The sequence below is a fragment of the Pristis pectinata genome, chromosome 4, assembly GCF_009764475.1.
Source record: "Pristis pectinata isolate sPriPec2 chromosome 4, sPriPec2.1.pri, whole genome shotgun sequence".
In the NCBI taxonomy this organism is placed as follows: domain Eukaryota; kingdom Metazoa; phylum Chordata; class Chondrichthyes; order Rhinopristiformes; family Pristidae; genus Pristis; species Pristis pectinata.
This window is the reverse complement of record NC_067408.1, coordinates 24,832,715-24,853,060: the sequence shown is the minus strand read 5'-3', so window position 1 is coordinate 24,853,060 and position 20,346 is coordinate 24,832,715. Positions and strand designations below refer to the sequence as shown.

At 39.2% G+C, this 20,346-nt stretch overlaps 1 protein-coding gene across 5 annotated transcripts in view; it reads right to left on the bottom strand.

The window, feature by feature from the left end:
• Window positions 1-20,346, bottom strand: part of tcf7 (transcription factor 7) — a 165,586-nt gene that overhangs the window by 5,204 nt on the left and 140,036 nt on the right. For 2 of the 5 annotated variants that reach the window (XM_052014543.1, XM_052014544.1), the window contains 5 exons: window positions 20,004-20,126; window positions 13,874-14,036; window positions 13,192-13,299; window positions 8,944-8,992; window positions 5,638-5,710 (listed from right to left, as the gene is read on the bottom strand). In XM_052014543.1, the coding sequence (XP_051870503.1) occupies window positions 5,638-5,710; window positions 8,944-8,992; window positions 13,192-13,299; window positions 13,874-14,036; window positions 20,004-20,126 (516 nt within the window). Of the gene's footprint in view, window positions 1-4,983; window positions 5,057-5,637; window positions 5,711-8,943; window positions 8,993-13,191; window positions 13,300-13,873; window positions 14,037-20,003; window positions 20,127-20,346 lie in introns of all 5 variants that reach the window. The other 3 variants (XM_052014545.1, XM_052014547.1, XM_052014546.1) reach the window with 3 other exon arrangements.

Here is a 20,346-nt window from a genome sequence, read left to right as displayed (position 1 = left end):
TTAATCTTATGAAAGAGTATTTTATCACTCAAAAATTGTCTGTTATCAGTATAAGGTGCAATAAAACATTAACAATGTCAGACATTTGAAAATAACATGCTAATTATGGAAAGAAAATAATAGAAACCATGTTGATGTACATATGTCCCAGAGAGGCTAATTGGATGCATTTATGTAACATTGAGCCATACTGGGAAGGATGTGGGTTTGAGGTCTGGTTAACACTGGGATTGTGGGTGTTGGCTGGCTTGACGGTGGTGTTGGGTCAACTGGCCTCAATGTTGTCAGGTCTGAAGAAAGTGAAGTCTGGTGTGATGTTTCTAATCACCAAGGAATGCTGCCAGCACATAAATCAGGTGAGAAAAGGATTGAGCCATGCTCTGACTGAATGACCTGACAACATTCATATTCTAGAGTTATATATCAATACAAAGTATCAGAAGCTGCTTTCATCCATGGAGCCCTCACCCTGGGTAATGACCCTTGGAGGAATGGAGAAAACAGGGAAACAAATAACTTGAGAAAGTAGCCAGGGAATCCAGAGAGATCTCTTTATTCAAAAAGTGGCGAGAACATGGAACTTGTTACCACAGGAAGGGTATAAAAACTAACCAGGAATGAGTCACAAGGTGGAATCTAATGATAGAATTCAGATGGCTTGTATCTGGATTGGCAGATATCAAAAAAAAGGACACAAGTCAGAATACAATTGGTTTCATAATATGCTATAAAACTGCTACTGCTTAACAGTTTGAGATTTGAAAGAATTTCCTGCCAACAATTACAAAGATGCCTTAGTCTCTCACGCATTGTTGGTCCTATTTTGTGGCAGCAGGATGAAGTTGCTGCACTTGATGACTGTGATGATGTTAATGAGATGACACTGATTTCAGAAGTAGAAGTTTATCAAGATTCATAGTGGCTCAGTACGCACACTCATGCCTCTGACTCAGAAAATTTTGAGTTCAAGTCTCATTCTAGAAACATGTGCACAAAGATCAGAACTGACAGTCCAGTAGATTACTGGGTTATGTAGTTGTTAGAGATGTCATCTTTCAGAGGCCCTATCTGTTCTCACAGTGGATGCTAGAAAATCCCATGTGGCTATTCTGATGTAGAGTGGATAAGTTAGCTCTGCTGCACTGGCCAGTATTTATCCTTCACTCAATGTTACTAAATAGATTTTTTTAGTCATTATTTGTGGGAGGTTCTTGCTGATAAATTGCAGTTCACACTGTAAAAAAACTTAATTGTCAGGAAAGTACCGTGTATGTCCTGAAAATTTTTTCATTCTGCATTTGGTCATTGGGAAATTCCATGCCCAACATATTTTCTGTTGGTTAACTTGTTCCCAAATATTCAACAGCAAACATGAGTTAGTTGAATAAAATGTGTGTCTGCTTCATTCAGCTAAAAATAAGAGGCTCCCAAATTTTGTTCTTTTCCTGCTTCAGTTTCCTCTCATTTTCTCTGTGGCAAACACAAAGCCCTAATTAATGACATATCCTAAAATTGCTCTGCATTGTCACTTCATGTGATCTTTTACTTAATGTAACTTTGTGAGTTGTACATTTAAAGGATTTCCATTGTTCAAGTATCAGTTTGTAAAATTTGATGTGTTTAAAACTGCAAAGAAACTCTGACTTGCCTTAATTATGAAATGGCTGATTTTGAAAACCTTTATTTCAAGTCTAAGTTAGTAATAATTCACTGGACAATGATGGGTCTCATATCCACATCACATTTTACTTACATTAGGTGATATGAATCATTATGGACAACACTAAACATAGTGGGCAGCAACAACATCACAATCCACTCTACTTCCTCTTGGAACTGCATTTCAGAGACAGAGTAGATTGTGCTGATGGTACCAGAGTTACCACCCAGGGATCAAGTTCTAGACATAGGGACTTGAAGATTCAAACAATTAAAATATGTTCTCAGTTTCTTGCGGTTAATGTTTTCTGTAGTAGTGACTCCATAGTAGCATTATACTCCAAAAATTCATTTCCATTAAAGGCAAAGAGGATAAGTTTTGAAAGCAACATCATTATAATGGGTGTTCAATGCTGGCAACCCTTCATATTTTAATATTGAAAGCAGATAAAAATATTAATGCAAGCTTAGGTCCCAATCACAAATTACAATCACAAACCCCATTTGCAATTTCCATTTCTCCCCAACAACTGTCTGAAGATGGACCAGATAATTCATATCCTTGGTGTCACATTTGGATCTCATTTCTGTTCCACACTAGGACCACTGATGTCTACCTCTTTAAAGTCTGCCTCCACCCCTGCCTCGGCTTACCTATTGCTGAAACCATGCCCTGTCACCGACTGGCTCGACTATTCGATGCAGTCCTGGCCGACCTCTCTCATGCTATTCTCCATAAACTTGAGGCCATCCAAAACTCTACTGCTTGTGTCCTGCTTACTCTGCACCCTCTGTGCTTGCTGGATCCTGATTAAACATTGCTCTGATTCTTGTGATTAAGTCCTTCCAATGTTGCATTACTTCCTTTCCCTACTGTCTCGTCCAGCACCATAATCCTCTGAGAAATCTGAATTCCTTCAATCCTGGACTTTTGCGCATCTCTAAATCTGATTACTCCACCACTTGCAGCTGTGGCTTCAGCTACCAAGGCTCTAGGGTTTTAAATTCCTCCCAAGAAAACATTTGTAACCCTCTTCCCCTCCTCCCCATTGTTCTTTCTTTCTATGATGCTCCTTTAAATCTACATCTTACATGTTTACAGCAAATTGCTTTTCAATAAGCAGATTACATTTCCTTCGTGTTACCTAACCAAGTGACTTCTGGTGATTTGTCCTAATATCTCGTACATGCCTTGCCGTTTTTTGTTTGAAAATTTTCTTATGATGTACTTTGGGCTGTTTTTGATCCTTAAAATTGCTTTGTTATTGGAAGTGGGAATTACTGTTGGTGTAGTGTCTGACTTGTATAATTTGAACTCTACAGTCCAATAGTACTTCTTTTTGCTTATTTGAAGGATCACTGACATTTGTTACAAAATATGATAAAGTATTACAGCACTGAACTAGAACATCAGCCCAACAATCTCACTGCAGTGTTTATGCCTTCTCTAACTCGTCTTTATTTCAACCCATCAACATACCTTTTTTCCCCTCACTAGCTTCTGCCTGTATGGATCTATCCTAGTCACCTCAACTAGTCCTCGTAGTAGAGTTCCACATTCAAGTCACTCTGGGTATAGAAGTTCCTCCCGAAATCTCACTTTGAATTATTATTGATTCTTATTTTTATAACCCTTGCACTCTAGTGAAAACATCTTCTGTTCTATCCTTTAATGTCAGATCACTCCTTCATCTCTTTTCAACAGAGAATTTATAATCAACCATCTACAATCATATGAAGAATAGATCAGGAACTAGCAGCAGATTCCCTTCCTTGGAGTATATTGGTGGCACCGTCAAATCTTTGTACCAAACCATGGCCATTTTATTTTCTCTTGCAAGCCTATAAATAACCACATGGCAGGATTTAAATTGCTATACCTCAACGTCTTAAGAAGCTGGTGATGTACACTGAAGTGCAGTTCCTTCTTTGCTGCCAGTTTTTTGGCACTTTGCTGTGGTGCACATTATCAGGTCTGTTTCTGCACAGTGAGTAGTAGCAGGCAGCCTGTTTGATGCGGAGACAATCACTGCTGAGTCACATACGGCCTTCAAACAATTGCTTTCCAAGATGATCAGGAAAAGGAACTTCAGCAATGATCTTTTTCACCCTGATTTGAGGTCTCTGATAACAATTACAGAACCTCCTGTTGCCTTGATTGAACTTGTCTACAAGGGGCAGTGATCAACACTTAGCCTTTGGTCTGGATTGTGATCAAGAATACACTGGCTTGGGAATGCCACTATCACCTAGCTGTGGTTAGGACTGCAATTACTGCTTTAGAAGCGAAATGAAATCTTTTTGCATTCCTAATTACACTTTACAATTGTCTTCTTGCTTTATACAATGCTGTTATCTGACTGAAAAAACTATATTTCATTATAAATATCAGTGCCTTGGAAAAAACAAAAGTGAGTTGAGAATTCAAGTTCACAGATAAAACTTAATAGGTCTCTGAAGACCTGGCGATCAGATTTCGGCTAAAATCATGTGGTCATCATGTGGAAAGTCAGCACTGGTCCCCACTCACAAATATTTAATAAAAAACCTGATTATGTCACCCACAACAACCTATGCAACTGCACTAAGTGGGACAATACCCACAAAAACATTTTTGGTACAAATACACCTTCACATCACAAATACTCAACAACTCTTTAAAATATCTCACTTACACACTTTTGAACTAAATAAGAAAAGGATACAATCGATACCTGAGATGATGAAAGGGTGAATGTAATGTGTGGTATTTCATCCTGAGTTACATATATCATCTGTCCCACAAAAGACACATTTATCTTTCTATTTCACTGTAGCTGCAACAATTTTTTGTGAAGATGAAGTTATATTTCGTGTAGAGCTGTTTTATGTGTGCTAAACACAGTCCTCACATGTTGACTTCATAATTTCTTGTTCAAGAATTGTTATTTTATTTACAAAAACCCATTTTCCCTTCCATCTTCACACCACTTCTGGCTCCAAGCTGAGACTGTCTACAGTTACATTAAAGGGAATCACCTTCATGCAGAAGTCTTTGGCAAACCTTTTTTTCCATGCCTGTTTGCAAGAAAAGATGTGGTGACAAAATTTGTTATCAATGTCATGATATTACTCGAGTGCAATGTCACCATGATGGAAATGTGAGGTAGTGCTACTAACTTTTGTTATTACTTCCACCTAAGCAAAAACAGGTGTGCCAGATCCTTTCTCCATAAAGATGACCTCCTTTGTGGAAGCCTCTGCTGAACAGGTAAGAAAAGTTTGGTCAAAAAATTGTAATAAAAAAAAACACAAGCAGGTTAAAGATAGAGTAATTGTGGGTACCTGCAGGAGAGGCACCGCATCTATTGCAGATCAAGCTCGAACAATGGGCGACACATCATTGTGGTGTTTGCATCTGTTAGTGTGAAGTAAACAAAAACAACAATGGAGGAACATGTTTTGTTATATGGAAATATGGAGTTAGTATGCAATTCTGCTGAGCTGGAAAAGCAACAGCAGGCTCCACACAGAATACAACCAGAAAAGAAAATGTGGGTTTAAAGAGATTGCCTTTTGCTTTTCATGTTGTAGGCTTTTTTAGATTGCACTTCAAAACTATCAAAAATCTCACTGCATAGCTTTCGAACAAGAGACTCTGTCCTAAAGTAGCTTCCAATCATCCCAATGTGTGAGAACTCCATTGAGATAACAAATCAGTTTTAAGACCACTAAATCAAGATGGTGGCAGTTCTGTGATATTGTGGTTCTCAGCTCTTTTGAAGCTAATTTGGCTTGAAGTGGTGCAGCAGTGTAACAGATGTGTGAGCTTAATATCATTCCACAACCCAGGCCAACTCAAGCCAGCAGGAGAAAGACCATTGCTGCCTCTTTGCAACATTTGCACAGTTTGATATCTGCAAGTCCTACAAGTCTGAACATAGAGGCACCTGGTGACAAGATTGGCTAATGCAGACCGTTAGGCTACAAAATACACACCTGCAAGGGCCACACCAGTCTGTCCGTTGGTCAAGGCCAAAGCGTGCCCGGCATTTCTTAGGAGAGCTTGGATCTGAACAAAAAAAAACAAAAGAAACAAAAAAAAGCAAAATATGTGGCAAGGATGGGCAGGGAAGGCATGAAAGAAAAAAAGGAGAGTAAAGAAAAGCAATAGGTGTTATAGCAACTGTTACAATAATTTCACAGACAAAGTTATTTGACACTATAAAGAGTCAATTTGAAGGCTGTTTTAGTAAGCAAAACATTTTACCAAGAAGCAGAGCGTGTGTACCTTTTATTGCATGTAAAGGTGCTGAATTAAATAAATACAAAAGTTTTACAGAATGAGATTTTAAAAAAGAGCAAAAGCAAAAAATTTTGACATGTTTGCAAACAAAAAGCAGCAGGACTCAGATAAAGCAAAGTTACAATTAAGGGAACTCATTAAAAGCTGAAGCATGTCACAAGAAATGTGAGATTAATTCTGCAAGTTTTCAAACTCTTCTACCCATCTCCACCAATCTCTCAAAACAGAAATATTTCAGATTTGATTGCTAGTCTGTTGAATTAGATGATTCCAGTTAGGGCAATAACCGCAATATTGCAATTTGATTTAATGTTCAGAAAAGGAAAATATTAATTCAGGTTCAGCATCTATATTTAGTGACTCTACTGTGGACATCAGGGACAGTGAAATCAATTGTACCCCAATAGCCACACCTCACCTGGATCTGAAAATGTGACAAGTCACCATTTGGATTAACAGAGAGAATTGCCCCAGTGAGGTATCTATTGCTTTGGCATTGTAATGGTTGTGAGTCATTGATTTTAAGGATAGGCATAATAAGAGGAAAATTGAGAGCTATTTCTTACAAAATGTGGTTCTAATGGAAAAAATGGAATCTCCTTCAAAAAGTGAAAGAAATCCATTCCAATCTCAAAGCCTTGCCAACCTCCCACCACTGTTTAAATTGACAGATGCAGAATTCCTTGCTGTGAACTGCTGGCTAAACCTGCTGCAATTCTACAGGACAGTGAAATTATTATAAAAATCTGATCACCTGCAAGAATTACCAGAAGCAAAGTCCAAGTTTGTTGCTAATCAATAACATATTTCAGGCCATACTAACACTTGTTAGAATATTCAACATCTTAAAACATCTTGGAATGAAAGGATAGTTTGCACATGCAAGCTCATTCTGAGTGGAAAATTTGCACATGCAGCCTAATCATGTAAATGGAAATGTCTGTAAGACTAAAAATAAAATAGCAATGGGAGCCAAACCACAAATACCAAAGAAGCCAAACACAACTGCTTCACCTTCTGAAGTGCCATTTTCTGTATTCATCAATTCCTAGCTATCAAAATTTGATTAATGGTTATGGAAAGTTATGTGATATTAGACTAAAAGGTAGATTAAAATGTGAGAGTGATACTTGCTTTAAAAAAATCTTTCATGGATTATTTCTTTATTAAAACTAGGGCTTATTGGAACTCGGCTAAAATTAGGATTTACTTTGCTCTCTGACTATGTGCATTTGCCTGTATTTCTACCTTTATCTTCTTGAGTGCTTGCCAATGTGTGCATTAATTTTCTGATAAAAGATCATCCATCTCTCTCTCTCTCTTTTTCCCTCTCTCCAAATGCTGCCTAACCTATTGAGTATTTCTAGCATGTTCTGTTTTTATATCCTTCTGGTTTGTGTATCTGTATACTTCCTGTTCATGCATCTGCACATCTGTTTCTATGAATCCATGTATGTTTCTCTGATTGTCAAATTGCACTTGTGTTTCTGCTCATCTCTGTGTGTTTGCTTGTTTGTCTGTCTCTGGTAAAGTGCAACAGTTTACCCTGTCATTGTGTGTGTATTCTTCTGTGTGCATGACTGTTGTATCTGAGCTAACTCTATGCAAATGGGCTAGCACCACACAGTATATTTTGAGTTTTATTCTTTTATTTTAGTGGCAGAGTCTCTTTTTCAAATTAGCAATTTGATCTGAAAAATTAGTTTAAACAGACATTAAAATACATCTACTATTCTGGAAACAAACATTTCAGAAGAAGCTCCTGTCAGAAGTTCCCCTGACATCACCCATCCACCCTGGATCCACCATCAAACAAAACTGCTTTCAACAACACAACTGAAATCGTCTAAAGCTACATTATACAAAATAGTCTAACAGGACAGAGATATACAGTCAAATTTCTTCACCTAGGGGTATAAAACATAATACGTACAAGGCACTGAATAGTTCGTTGTCAAAATGTGATCAATAAGCACCATTCACAAAAAGCATTTGTCAAGCTCATTTACCATTTGTTCAAAGATGCCCTATCCTATTGTGTAAATCATGATGAAATATATTATTGTGGTGAAAACGGTGCACAGCTCCTCTGGCTTTTCTGCCTCCTCAAATAACAAGAAGGGTTTGAAGAATAGTTGTTTTGCAAAGACTATAGGGGTTGAATTTTTATCTTGATGCCTGGGTGGAATACACTGAGGTAAGACAGTTTTGGAGTATCATGTGGCTGTCACTAAGCCAACCTGATTCTCCTTCCATCATTTGAAAATTGGGTCAGTTTGATTTCAGGTATGCAGTCCTCTCCACCCAGCTTAACCCTCTGTGCTCTGCCAAGGCAACATTAAACATGCAGGCATAAAGACACAAGACTGACCCTCTGCTTTCTTTAAAATCCTGGTATAAATTTTAAGTCAGCATTTCAGTTGATATTACAATATAATCAAATTTCCAACTTGCTATCAAGCCCAGGCAGCAACTGTGGTTTATTCCTCTGGACTTAAAGATCCGCTCTTACTAAGACAAAACAAAATGAAAAGTTAAAAATGGCTTGTTGTGCAAAACCAATACATTCTACAGAACCTAAATACTTTGCAGGTTGTTTCAGACTTCTCACTTAGGTAAGGTTTAACAACATATGCAAATATCCAAAATTCTTTGTTGTTAATAATGTCATGCAACTCTTCCCCTCCTGTAACACTCTACTTCCTGTTGCTGCCTGGGTTTAAAGTGAGTTAATTTTGCATCAACAAAGTTATAATTGTAGTTACTTGTTAGAACACTGGTATAGAATTCTGTTGACTGCCATTTTAACAAAGCCCATTGGTATAATGAGTAACTTGCTTAATTAAAAACTTGAAAAATGTCATTGATACATTGGTTTGTTAATACTGCATCATGCGATTTCAATCCATAGATGCACTTGGTTTCACATTACAACTGAATAAGGTTCAAAATCAAATGCAGACATTAAGCAGTAGTTATGAGGTGAAAATATTCCATACCTGGATCAGAATCTTGCTGCTTGTCTCTTTTCCTCCTTTTCTTTTTACCCTGTAATATATAATTTACAATGCATTCAAGTCTGTTAAAGGTGTGTCAGATAACATGTATTTTGAGCACCTTGGCCACCCTTTGAAATTATTTTATTGTGGTGAGATTCTTTCTTTGGACCCCTGAGGAATTTTTAGGATCCCCTGATCTGGACCTCACCAATTCTCCGTTCTGTCGCTATAAGGCCCTCCTGCAGCCCATGGTCTCAAAGTGGGGAGCACTTTCAGCTGAATCAAAATAATGATACGACATATTCCAAAAAAATTATTTCTTAAATATGCAAAAGCAGCAAAATATGTTCTTTCAAAACAAAAGCTGATCGAACAAATGGGGACCATTTCCATAAGGTCTCTTGGTATTTAGTAACCTTTGAATTCATAACATGAGCTCTTTGTGGTTTTTCTGAAGGCAGAAAAGTTCACCACCACACTGCCCTATTGGTGTGGGATCCACTGTAATTTCTTTCAGATATAGGGACCAGGAAACATGACCTAGAAATCTTTTCACATTCATGTCTCACTAGATGCCAGGGGCTTCAGCACAACTAAAACATTGAGAAGAAAATATCAGAAGCCTGAAAATATTTACAAAGAGGAAGAAATTCCCATTAGAGTGAGGGGTATAAGGGGGAAGAAGGCAGGCTGGTTGCCAGTTCTGTACTCAACCAAAACAAATTAAAGTCTTTGATCTCAATGCTGCCAAACCATCTAATATAAAATACATAGCACATTAATGTGAATAGGATTGCCAGGGAATTCAAACTGAATGCAGACAACTTACAAATCCATCATTTTCTTGAAGTCAAAAACACACAGCATTGAGTATAGTTTTGTCTGATTGAATAGAAAATTCAGTCAGATTTCCTGCAGAAGATGAATTGTTATGGTTGCTACAACTTTTCTGCTTCTGTTTTCAGTTATTAGAATTTCTTTACTCCCACAGATGTATATTTGATTCAAGACTGTATGAAATGCTTAGAAAACATTAATTCCTTTATTGTCTGGTATTCTTTCTCCCTGACCTTATTCAAGTGGCTAATAATCATGTGTGAAACTTAATGGTCAACTTCAGTGGGCTGGTAAAGGAGAGGCACAAAACCAGATTCGCACATGTACATTTGTGTGTCAACTTCAGTGGGCTGGTAAAGGAGAGGCACAAAACCAGATTCGCACATGTACATGTGTGTGTGTGTGTGTGTGTGTGCGCGCGTGCGCGCGCACACACACACACACACACACACACACACACACACACACACACACACACACACACACACACACACACGCACACTTGATTTCAAATAATTGAACAGAGACTGAGAATCAAACTCATGTAGTATTCATGCCTGATATCTTATTTGTGTGAAACTCATGTTAATAATGTTTACGCCACTGGTGCAAGTTGCTGTCAGCTTGCTGTCTCTTCCAAAATTTTATTTGTGTTTTTGACAAATAATTTCAGTAAGACTATGGTATCATATGCTAAATCAATGCAAGAGATCCAAAAGCAAGATACCACAGATGATGGAACTCTGAAATAAAGAAAAATGCTGTAAATACTCAGTAGTTCATGTTCTGTGGAGAGAATAAACAGATTTAATGCTTCAGGCTGATGACCTGTCATCGGAATGGGAAAAGGTAGAAAGAACATCATTGACCTGCACATTAACTGTTTTTCTCTCTACAGATGTTGTCTGACGTTCCAAGTATTTCCAACATATTTTGTTCTTATTTCAATGTGCAAGCTGTAATAAAATAGTGAAAAATGTTAAAAGGATCATTGAGTGTGAAAAACAATTAAAATTGAAGCCTACCTTGAATTTTTCCTTTGATTCAGTTAGGATGGGTGTGGAGAAACTATCATAAATTTGCTGACACATCCATTAAAAATAATCCCAGCCACCAAATATCACTAGTCAAAGACCTCCTAAAAACATAGAACATAGAACAGTACAGCACTGGACAGGCCAGTCAGCCCAAGATGCTGTGCCAATCTTGATGCCAATTTATACTAAATATCCTCCTCCTGTGTATCATCCATATCCCTCCATTCCCTTCATATTCCTGTGTCTATCTAAAAGCCTCTTAAATTCCACCAAACTGCCTGCTTCCACTACTACCCCTGGTAACCCATTCCAGGCACCTACCACTCTTTGTATAAAAAACTTGCCCCTCATGTTGCCTTTAAACTTTTCCTCTCTAACCTTAAAATCATGTCCTCTAGTGTTTGACATTTCTACCCTGAGAAAAAGATTCTGACTGTCTACGCTATCTATGCCTCTCATAATTTAAAAAATTTCTATCAGGTCTCCCCTTAGCCTCCAACACTCTAGGGAGAACAACCCAAGTTTGTCCAACCTTTCCTTATAGCTCATACCCTCTAATCCAGGCAGCATCCTGGTAAACCTCTTCTACTCCTTTTCCACAGTATCCATGTCCTTCCTATAATGGAGCGACCAGAACTGCACACTGTATTCCAAGTGCAGTCTGACTGAAGTTTTATATAGCAAAACATAGGTCCTTATCTGTTTTGAACTGCAGAATACCTCCTATGTGCTATAATAACACATTGCGCATCATTGGAAATTTTCCCAGCAGCCTTTTTTAGATTTTTATAGTGTTTTTCCTTTTTTCATGCCACTTCCTCACAGTATGGCTTTATGTTATATTACATATACTGACTTGTTCCCATGAACTAAACATGCTCCTCTAATCCTTATCATATCTTACAAAGGTTTACAAACTTAGTATATTATGAATAGTTGCCAAAAATAGGGTCTATGGATTGCACTGCCTTCTCTAACAGCACAATATTCTTCTGGTCTTTGTTGAACTCAACTGAGCCAACAGGGTAGTAATGTGATTGATTAGTGGGGATTAAATTTGATAGCCCTTAAAAACAGGTACAGAGATTGTGATGTGTGGTTAACTCTTGTTTGGAGATTGCAATGAAGGCAGCACACTAATTTTGTATTTCATGCACATTATAATGATTTCAGAGGCTGACCACTGTTAATTCACAGTTGATTTGCTGGATCCATCAGTAGAAGGCAAAAACTTAACGAGAAACTGGGAAGACTATAAAATGGGATTAATACAGGCTTAGTGTAAATGGGTGCTTGATGGTTGGCGTGGACTCCGTGTGCTGAAGAGCCTGTTTTTTGCTGCATCTCTCTATGATTCTTGTTGGTGTCTAGCTCTCATGAAAGCCAGCCTGTAAACTTAAAGCTAACCTGCACTTCTTGCAGGGGAGGTACAAGGTGATTGGAGCAAGTGATGGCAGCTACTGGAAGTGATCAGTGGAGGATCACATAACATGGTGAGAACAAGTTCTGTGATTTTTGCTGCTGTAGTGTGGGCTTTGGTGGAAGAGCCGGAAAGATATTCTATATCCAGAGGGCACTTGGAGGCTCTTCAGGCACACACCCTGCCAATACACAACAGGAGCAATATAGCACGGAGAATCAGTTGTGAATCTGTAGAGCAGATTTTCCATTGAGAAACAAAGAACTGTAGATGCTGGAATCTAGATGAAAAACACTATGATGCTGGAGGAACTCAGCAGGCCCAGCAACATCCATGGAGAAAAGCAGGCAGTCGACGTTTTGGGACCCTTCCTAAGTCCTGAGGACGAGACTTGACCTGAAACGTTGACTGCCTGTTTTTCTCCACGGATGCTGCCTGGCAGATTGTGCATTGAACTTACAGAATACGGGTTCAGTGAAGAAACTACAGCCAATCTGGTGTCAATATTTGGAATACTCTTCCTCTGGTGAGGTCACTATAAGCAGCTTCACTGCCTTGCAGATAGGAGATGAAAAATCAGAAAGCTAATGCAATAACCATGGGGGACTTTTAACCTTCATATAGATTGGACAAATCAAATTCACAAAGGTAGCCTTGAGGATGACTTCATAGAACAGATTGGGGAAATCTTAGAATAATATGTTGTGGAACCAACCAAATGGTCAATTTTTAGATCAGGTCATGTGTAATGAAAAAGGATTAATTAATGCATTTACAGCAGTTGGTGAGCCACTGGTATGTAATTGTCTTCAGAAGGAGGAGGAAGGTGGAGAAAACGGGGGAAATACTGGTCGTGCTGTATATTCCAGAACATTTCACTATCCACTCTGAATAAAATCAGCTGTTTTCTCCTATTGACTCTTGATAATCACTGATCTTTAGAAATTAACTTACGTAGTTATCCCTGGCAGACCAGCCTGGATAAAGCTGCATGTGTAGTTGTCGCTCTTTCCTTGCCAGTTCATAGTACTTTGCCTGTTCTTCGCGGGAGAGAGCATGCCACTGTGTCAATAAAAATACAACAATGGGAACTGTTAAATTTGCACTAAAGAGTTAGCATCCTTTGTAAAATGTATTTCTAATGATGACATTAAGGTATCTGCGTGACATCTCAGACAACCTGCGTGGAAAAGCTTGTACTGTGTGTGACCGCAATAGAATTCCGTCCCACTTCTTACAGCCCTGATTTTTCCAGGTGCCACTGCCAGAGGCTCTTCAATGGCTCTAAATAGAAATGCTCCATGTGAGACCAAGCCCTCCAGACCAGGACTTAACTTTGATCTCCTGGATAAGCATGATGGAAGGGAGTAATGATGGTGCATGTCCAAACGAGCTGCAGACCAGATAAACTTAAGCTGGTGTCCCTTTGACTTGAGGAAGAAAAATAAATGAGGAAACAAGTTGGCTTTATGTTCCTGATTGTATAGGGTGGTAAAAGTACAAGAAGAAAGACTTCTGCTTGAGGTTCCCGAGGCACTTTGGAGATGTTTAAGAGTTATTTCCCTCAGGTGGACAATAGTAAGGAACAGATAGTCATTTAAATATGGTTGTTGGTGAGATATATATTCTTACTTACTCTTCTACCCAAAATTTGATTGATGGCTGCACTCTCTTTCAGAGTGCATTCGGCTACGACCTTTGCCCTCATTTCTTTCATGTAGAGCATAAATGCATTGAGGGGCTTTTTGATTGTTGGCTTTTTACTCTCTTTTTCCCTTTTTGGTTCAGGATTAGGTTTCCTAAAGGACAAAAATAGTACAGAGTTTAAGCATAAATTGTCATACAGTTATACAGTACAGAAACAGGTCTGTGCTGACGATCTACACTAATCCCATTTTATTCACCCCAGATACACCCGAACACCTCCCAGATTCTAGCACTCACCTCCATACTTGGGACAACTTATAGTGGCCGATTAACTTACCAACCTGCATGTCTCTGGGGTGGGGGTGGAAACTGGAGAGAGTCATGCATTTACAGGGAAAACATGCAAACTCCAGACAGCACAGAATGTCAGGACTGAACCCTGGTCCCTGGAGATGAGGCTGTGGCTCTACTAGCAGCACCATTGAAGTAACTAAATGTTAGAACTGTTTGGCAATGTAATGAAACAAAGTATTGTCTTTTCATTCTCACTTTCAATTCTGCTTTGAACACCTAAGATGAAATAAGGTTGGCGGACTAGCTAAATCCAAGGGTTGTGGATATTTTATCAAAGCAACGACATTGCCCATTTTCACTTTGACCAATCTGTTAAACTCATTCTGAGTAAACTTGAGATTAAGAAGATAGATAGATATTATTTATTAGTCACATGTACATCGAACCACATAGTGAAATGCGTCTTTTGTGTTACTGAGAATGTGCTGGGGCAGCCCGGAAGTGTCGCCACTCTTCCAGCGCCAACATAGCATGCCCACAGCTCCTAACCAGTACACCTTTGGAATGTGGGAGGAAACTGGAGCACCCAGAGGAAACCCACGCAGACGCAGGGAGAACGTACAAACTCCTTACAGACAGCGGCGGGAATTGAACCGCTACACTACCATGCCGTCCTAATGGATCACTGAGAATCTACAAATGCAACAGGAGATGCTTGACTCTCAAAAATGTTTGCCTAGGAGAGTTGGTGAAGGCATTAATATTGAATTCTTTCAGATCTGCCAGTAGGTATTAAACTAAATACACAGATCATCCTCTCATCTGCTTCAATAAGCAAGATGTTGACTGCTTAGTGCTCAGCCTCCAAGCATGCCCTGAAGGCAAGCATTGTCTGCATAATGCAGCTTCACTACTGAGGTTCAAGTGACCTTGATTCTGCAGTGGAAATGCCGTACACCGAACAACCTTCCATTTGTTCTGAAGATTAGTTTCACTCCTGCGGAAAGTTTGTCAGAGGGGAAGTGCAACATTGCGGTGAGAAATATTGAGAAAAGTGTCAGGGCAATGACTCACTCTTGTCTGACATTGGTTTTCACTGAGATTGGCTCTGATGTAGAGCTTTTGGCTACATATCTGCAAGACAAAGGTCCTCTACCAGTCTTCCCTTGCTGTACAACATTGTGCTCCAACAATAATGGTTCATGGCAAAACCCTGGAAATGATAATCCACTGTTCATATCTCAGGAGCCACCTCCCAGTGAAGGCAGACATTGATAATGAAATTCATCACCACCTTCAATGTGCCAGCACAGCCTTTGGTCAGCTGAGGAAAATGGTAATTTGAAGATCAAGCCCTCAGAGCTGGCATTAAACCCATGGTCTACCTGACGTCATGATCCCCAGCCTCCTTTCTGCTTCTGAGACCTGGACTACCTATAACAGTCACCTCGATGCACTTGGAAGCTAGCACCAATCTTGTCGTGGCAAAATTCAAAGTTGGAGAAGTGAGCCAACATCAGTGTGCTCTCCCAAGCTGACATCCCCAGCATTGAGGCAGTAGTTACACAGAGTTGGCTCCATTAGGGAGGCCACACCAACTGTGTGCCTGACATCAGACTCCCAAAGCAGACACTTTATTCCACACTCTATCATGGGAAGACATCGGCTGGGAGACAAAGAAAACGATTCAAGGATGAGCTCAAAGCCTCCTTGAAAAAAATCAACTTCTCCACTGACTCTTGGGAAGCCAAGCACTGAGAACCTTGAGTACATGCACTGGGAGTGCACAAGGCCCCACATAAATAGCAGAAGGAGAACACCACCTTATCATCTACCTACCCACCTGCCCCACAAGTACCTCCAGTCCCATCAGAGTTTGCAGTTGTCACATTGGCCTCATCAGTCACCTCAGAACCCAAAACCTGAAGTGGAAGGAAGTCATCTTTGATCCTGAGGGACACCGATGCTAAATGCTCTCCATAGACAAATTAATGTGTTCTAATCTGCCTTCAGAATTTGTACTGTTGACTTTAATGGAATGAATTTTGTAGGTACTGTACAATGTGACGAGGCTATTATTGAACTATTGAAGGGAGGGGTAAATTTCTAGGTGTGTGCCTTTTAACTATAAATTAATTCAGAAAAATGGCATGTAAACAAGGACTTTTAACTTGGGGACCAAAAGCTGAGAGAAACATTTGAATTTCCCTCAGGAGTCTGTGGGAGTCCCTGCCAATTTCAAGAGCTAGGTCACATTCCACTGTCTAGCTGCCCATCTGAAATGGACATGAAGCAGGTGCTGGCTTTCACCCAGCACTAGAAAATTGACCACTGCAGATAAACCAGTGATTTGGCATGTTTTTGGAGGGGGGAGTTAGCCTGAGGCAGCAGAGGAAGGGAGCCAAGTGTTTCCCTGGTCAAAAAAGTTTATTAAAATTGCCTGCTGTCCTGGGGATAGGACAGGATGCTGATACTGCAGCTGACTCAAACAGAATCCCCAACTGCCTCATGTTAAAATTGTGATGGGGCAGGACTAGAATGGTAAATTCCTTGATTTTGCTTCTGATTGGCTTCAGCTGGATGAGGGGAGTTGCAATCTATTCCCCTCCCCTCCAACATCCTGCAGTTTTGGTAAAACCTGAACTAAATTATAAGCTATCCTTCTTCAGGAAACATCAGTTTGGAGACAAGAACTGCTAAAGACAAAACTTAATCTCTAAATTAGCCAAAATACAAATGCTTTGCTGCATATACTAATCAAATTATACACAGTCAAAAATAATAAAGCAAAATCTGACAAACTTAGCTCATCTGTTGTTAAATTATCTCTGTAAAATGCACTCCCTTGTCCTTTTAAATATCATTAATTATTGGCTCTTTACATGCTGCTTAATGTATTGGAGATGTCCTTCACTATCATTTGTTCAAGTATAGTCTGTGAAGTTATAGTTGGAACCTCAACCCTCACATATGACATTGCATTGGAAAACCCACAGAAATGTTTTTAATCCACACACATTGTAGGATTCTGTAAAAAATGCATTCTAAAACAGGGCATTCTGGATTTTATGGGCTAAAACCACAGAAACTCACTGTGGTTCTGTCTTTATTGTTTCAAAGTCTTTGTATTTTCATCGTCTTAAAGGGACTGTTTTGCTTGTGGCCGGTGAGGGGGTCCGAGAGAAACACAGAAAATGGATGGACAAGATGGGATGCAAGGACAACTCCTTAAAGTTTTCTATGATTCTATTCTGTGATTTTAATTAAGATCACAAGGCTGTGAGGGAGCCTATCTAATTTTCTATCTACTAACTGGAAAAAAAGTTGTGTGGGTATGTTCCTGGGTGCATGATTCTCCCAGGATGATTTTCTGGGAGGAAATGATTTTCATCAACGTGCTGTGTCCAGGCATTCATAAATAGAAGGCATATTAACAGCAAAATCTGCTGAGCTATGCTGATACGTGTTATCTTGCAAACAAATTCCATTGAGCTGAAAAGCAAGTCTGACAATGTGATATCTATCACTCTTCAGAGAAAACAGGCATGCACAGTAAGCATTTCATATAATTATACAGGAGTTAAGAGTAATTGTTATCATTTATCAGCCTCACAGCACATAAAAAGAAATAGGTTTTAGTCCAAAGACCCAGTACATTTATCAAATCCCCTTTCTGTAGGAAGTGTTCATTGAAATCTTGACAGAAAGCCTGAACTGTTTCAAAGAAATTGCATAGTTGATATCATTTGTTGCTTTACTTTAATACTTTATTTTAAAGTTGTGAAGCAGCACAACAAAAATTTAAGCCACTGTTGGCACATGATCTTTATGGCTCAAATACAGCAATGGTAAATTTGGCTCAATTTGAAGAAAGTCTATGGAACCAGCTTTTCTTTGGACCAAGCTGGTGTTTAAATTAGTCAAAATGCAAATGCTTTGCTGTAGGTACTAATCATATTATACAATAATGCAGCAGAAATGCCCTGATAAAAGGTGGAAAAGGTGGGCTTCAAAAACCAGATCGTTTCTATTTTCTTTTGTGAACTGTTCATTAATACATGGTATTTAAAGATGATGAAGGTTAACTGTTGTAGCTTAATTCTAGTCATAAAAGAATATTGTCTGTTTAATATTTTGCATCTGTTAGTAATTTCTATCCCAAACTGATTCATACAGTGCCAAATATAACATAACTCTTCAATTATGTAATTTATAAGTAACAGTTGCTTAGCATTCCATCTAGCCAAGAGAATAATTACTTCCAGCTTCACACTTTCCTGCAGAACTAAAGCCAAAATTATCTTTATCTTCAGTCTCTCTTCATAAAGTACATCAGCATTGTGAGTCAGACTTGCTTTTGTATGTGCATAATTTAAATATATGATTTCCGTCTGTGTATAATTTAAATGCTTGCTTTCCTTTTCTCTAAAAATGTATGTGTAACCCATAGAAATTCAGTCTGTTGTGTTCCCTTGATGTATTACTGAATGGAATTACCACATTACAGAGCCTCACAGGGCAGAAGATCCCTGGACTGTGCTGAGTTAGCTGATTTCAGCCCAACTGGCAATGAGAGGCGCTATAACTGGTCTCAAAGGCACCAAGCCAGGAAGGGAAAAAACAGTTGTGGTTCCCTCCTTTCATCACAATCCAGTGCCCCAGCTGAAGTTTCTGTGTGTGGTCATCAGATGACTAAATGCTAGGCCTCCAAGTCAAATACTTTGCCGACGCTATTGACTAGGCTCATGTGTGAATTCCGGTTGGTTGGCTGAGGCACTAGAGAGTTGCCATCACCTGCTGAACCAGATCTTAGTTTGAATTGTCATCTACAATTGAGAAATAAATTGGAAACATTCGTGCCTAGTGTACCCTAATGACTTCATGTGCTGCCCAGTACTCTGGACGCTGGATTCTGGATGAGCAGCTTGTGCTGCAGCCATGGGGAGAATGGACTGAGCCTCTACCAGTTTGGATGGTGCTGGTGTGCAGGGAGGAGACGCAGCGATGCACTGTTAGCTGTTCTAGGAGCAATCAACAATGTTCATTCCGGGAATACCTTAGTAAAAGATCCCCTCATTACTCCAAAAGGAGTACTATTTGGGAATGATGTCACTCCAGACACCCATGATGCAGACATCACATCAAGCAGGACTTATGACCAGTAGCACTTGGTTATATTTCTGGAGTGAGGCAAAATGACCAGGAAATGGTTGCTACAGAGGAAAATGATTTCCAATTATATAACACTGATAAAAGCAGGGTCATGTACTTAAATTTCTCAGCCTGAATCCCATAATTTGCTATTTTTCTGTATCTATAAATCTCAAAGGCACAATGTTATGATGATAAGTGCATGACAGTTCTTCAATTCACAGCTTAAAGAGAGGAACAAGATGCAGCTTCTTAGTTATTTGGGTTACATTAATACCCACTGCAAGTGACATAGCCTTGTGCTTTGGCACAAGTTATCTCAGTGCATCACATACACAAACAAGTGAAAGAAGGCTTTTTAATGATGGTGGATGCCATTATAGGTCATTTGCCTAATTACTTTTTCCTTACTAAGGAACCCAGAGAATTATGCATTATGTGTTTTAGCAAAAGGTGTCCCTCTTATTCCTTTTCTTGTTGAAAGTTATTTCACAGAGCTGTAAATAGAGTTCTAATAATTCAGATGCTAGATAATTTTCATACCTTATAGATGGTAATGCCAAATGTCCAGTGCAAGATAAATGTTAGGAGCACACAGACCAGCTAAAAGAGATTGTTCTTTTGGCAACTCTCTACTACATGTGCAAACAGTACTGTATTTTTCAGCTACTTACACACATCTGAGACCATTGTCATATTGATTCATGTCTGGTTTGCTGGAAGTGCTCACAATAGCAGGATGGGGGATTCCTGTAGAGTGCATGCCTGGTGGGCCCAACACCAAAGGATGGGGAAACCTGAAAACAAGCAAAGTACACAGCAGTTATTTTGGCATTACATCTTCCACAGTGACTATCTTCGCATGTTAGAAATGTCTGTATGTGGATAGAACTGGCATATGGCCAGTGAACTACAGTTCCCAAACTTTGTCAATCCAATAAGGCTAAAGTGCATTACCACTTCAAAAGCAATATGGCTCAGCGAGTCAATGCTAGGCTATATCTCAGGTTCAATCCT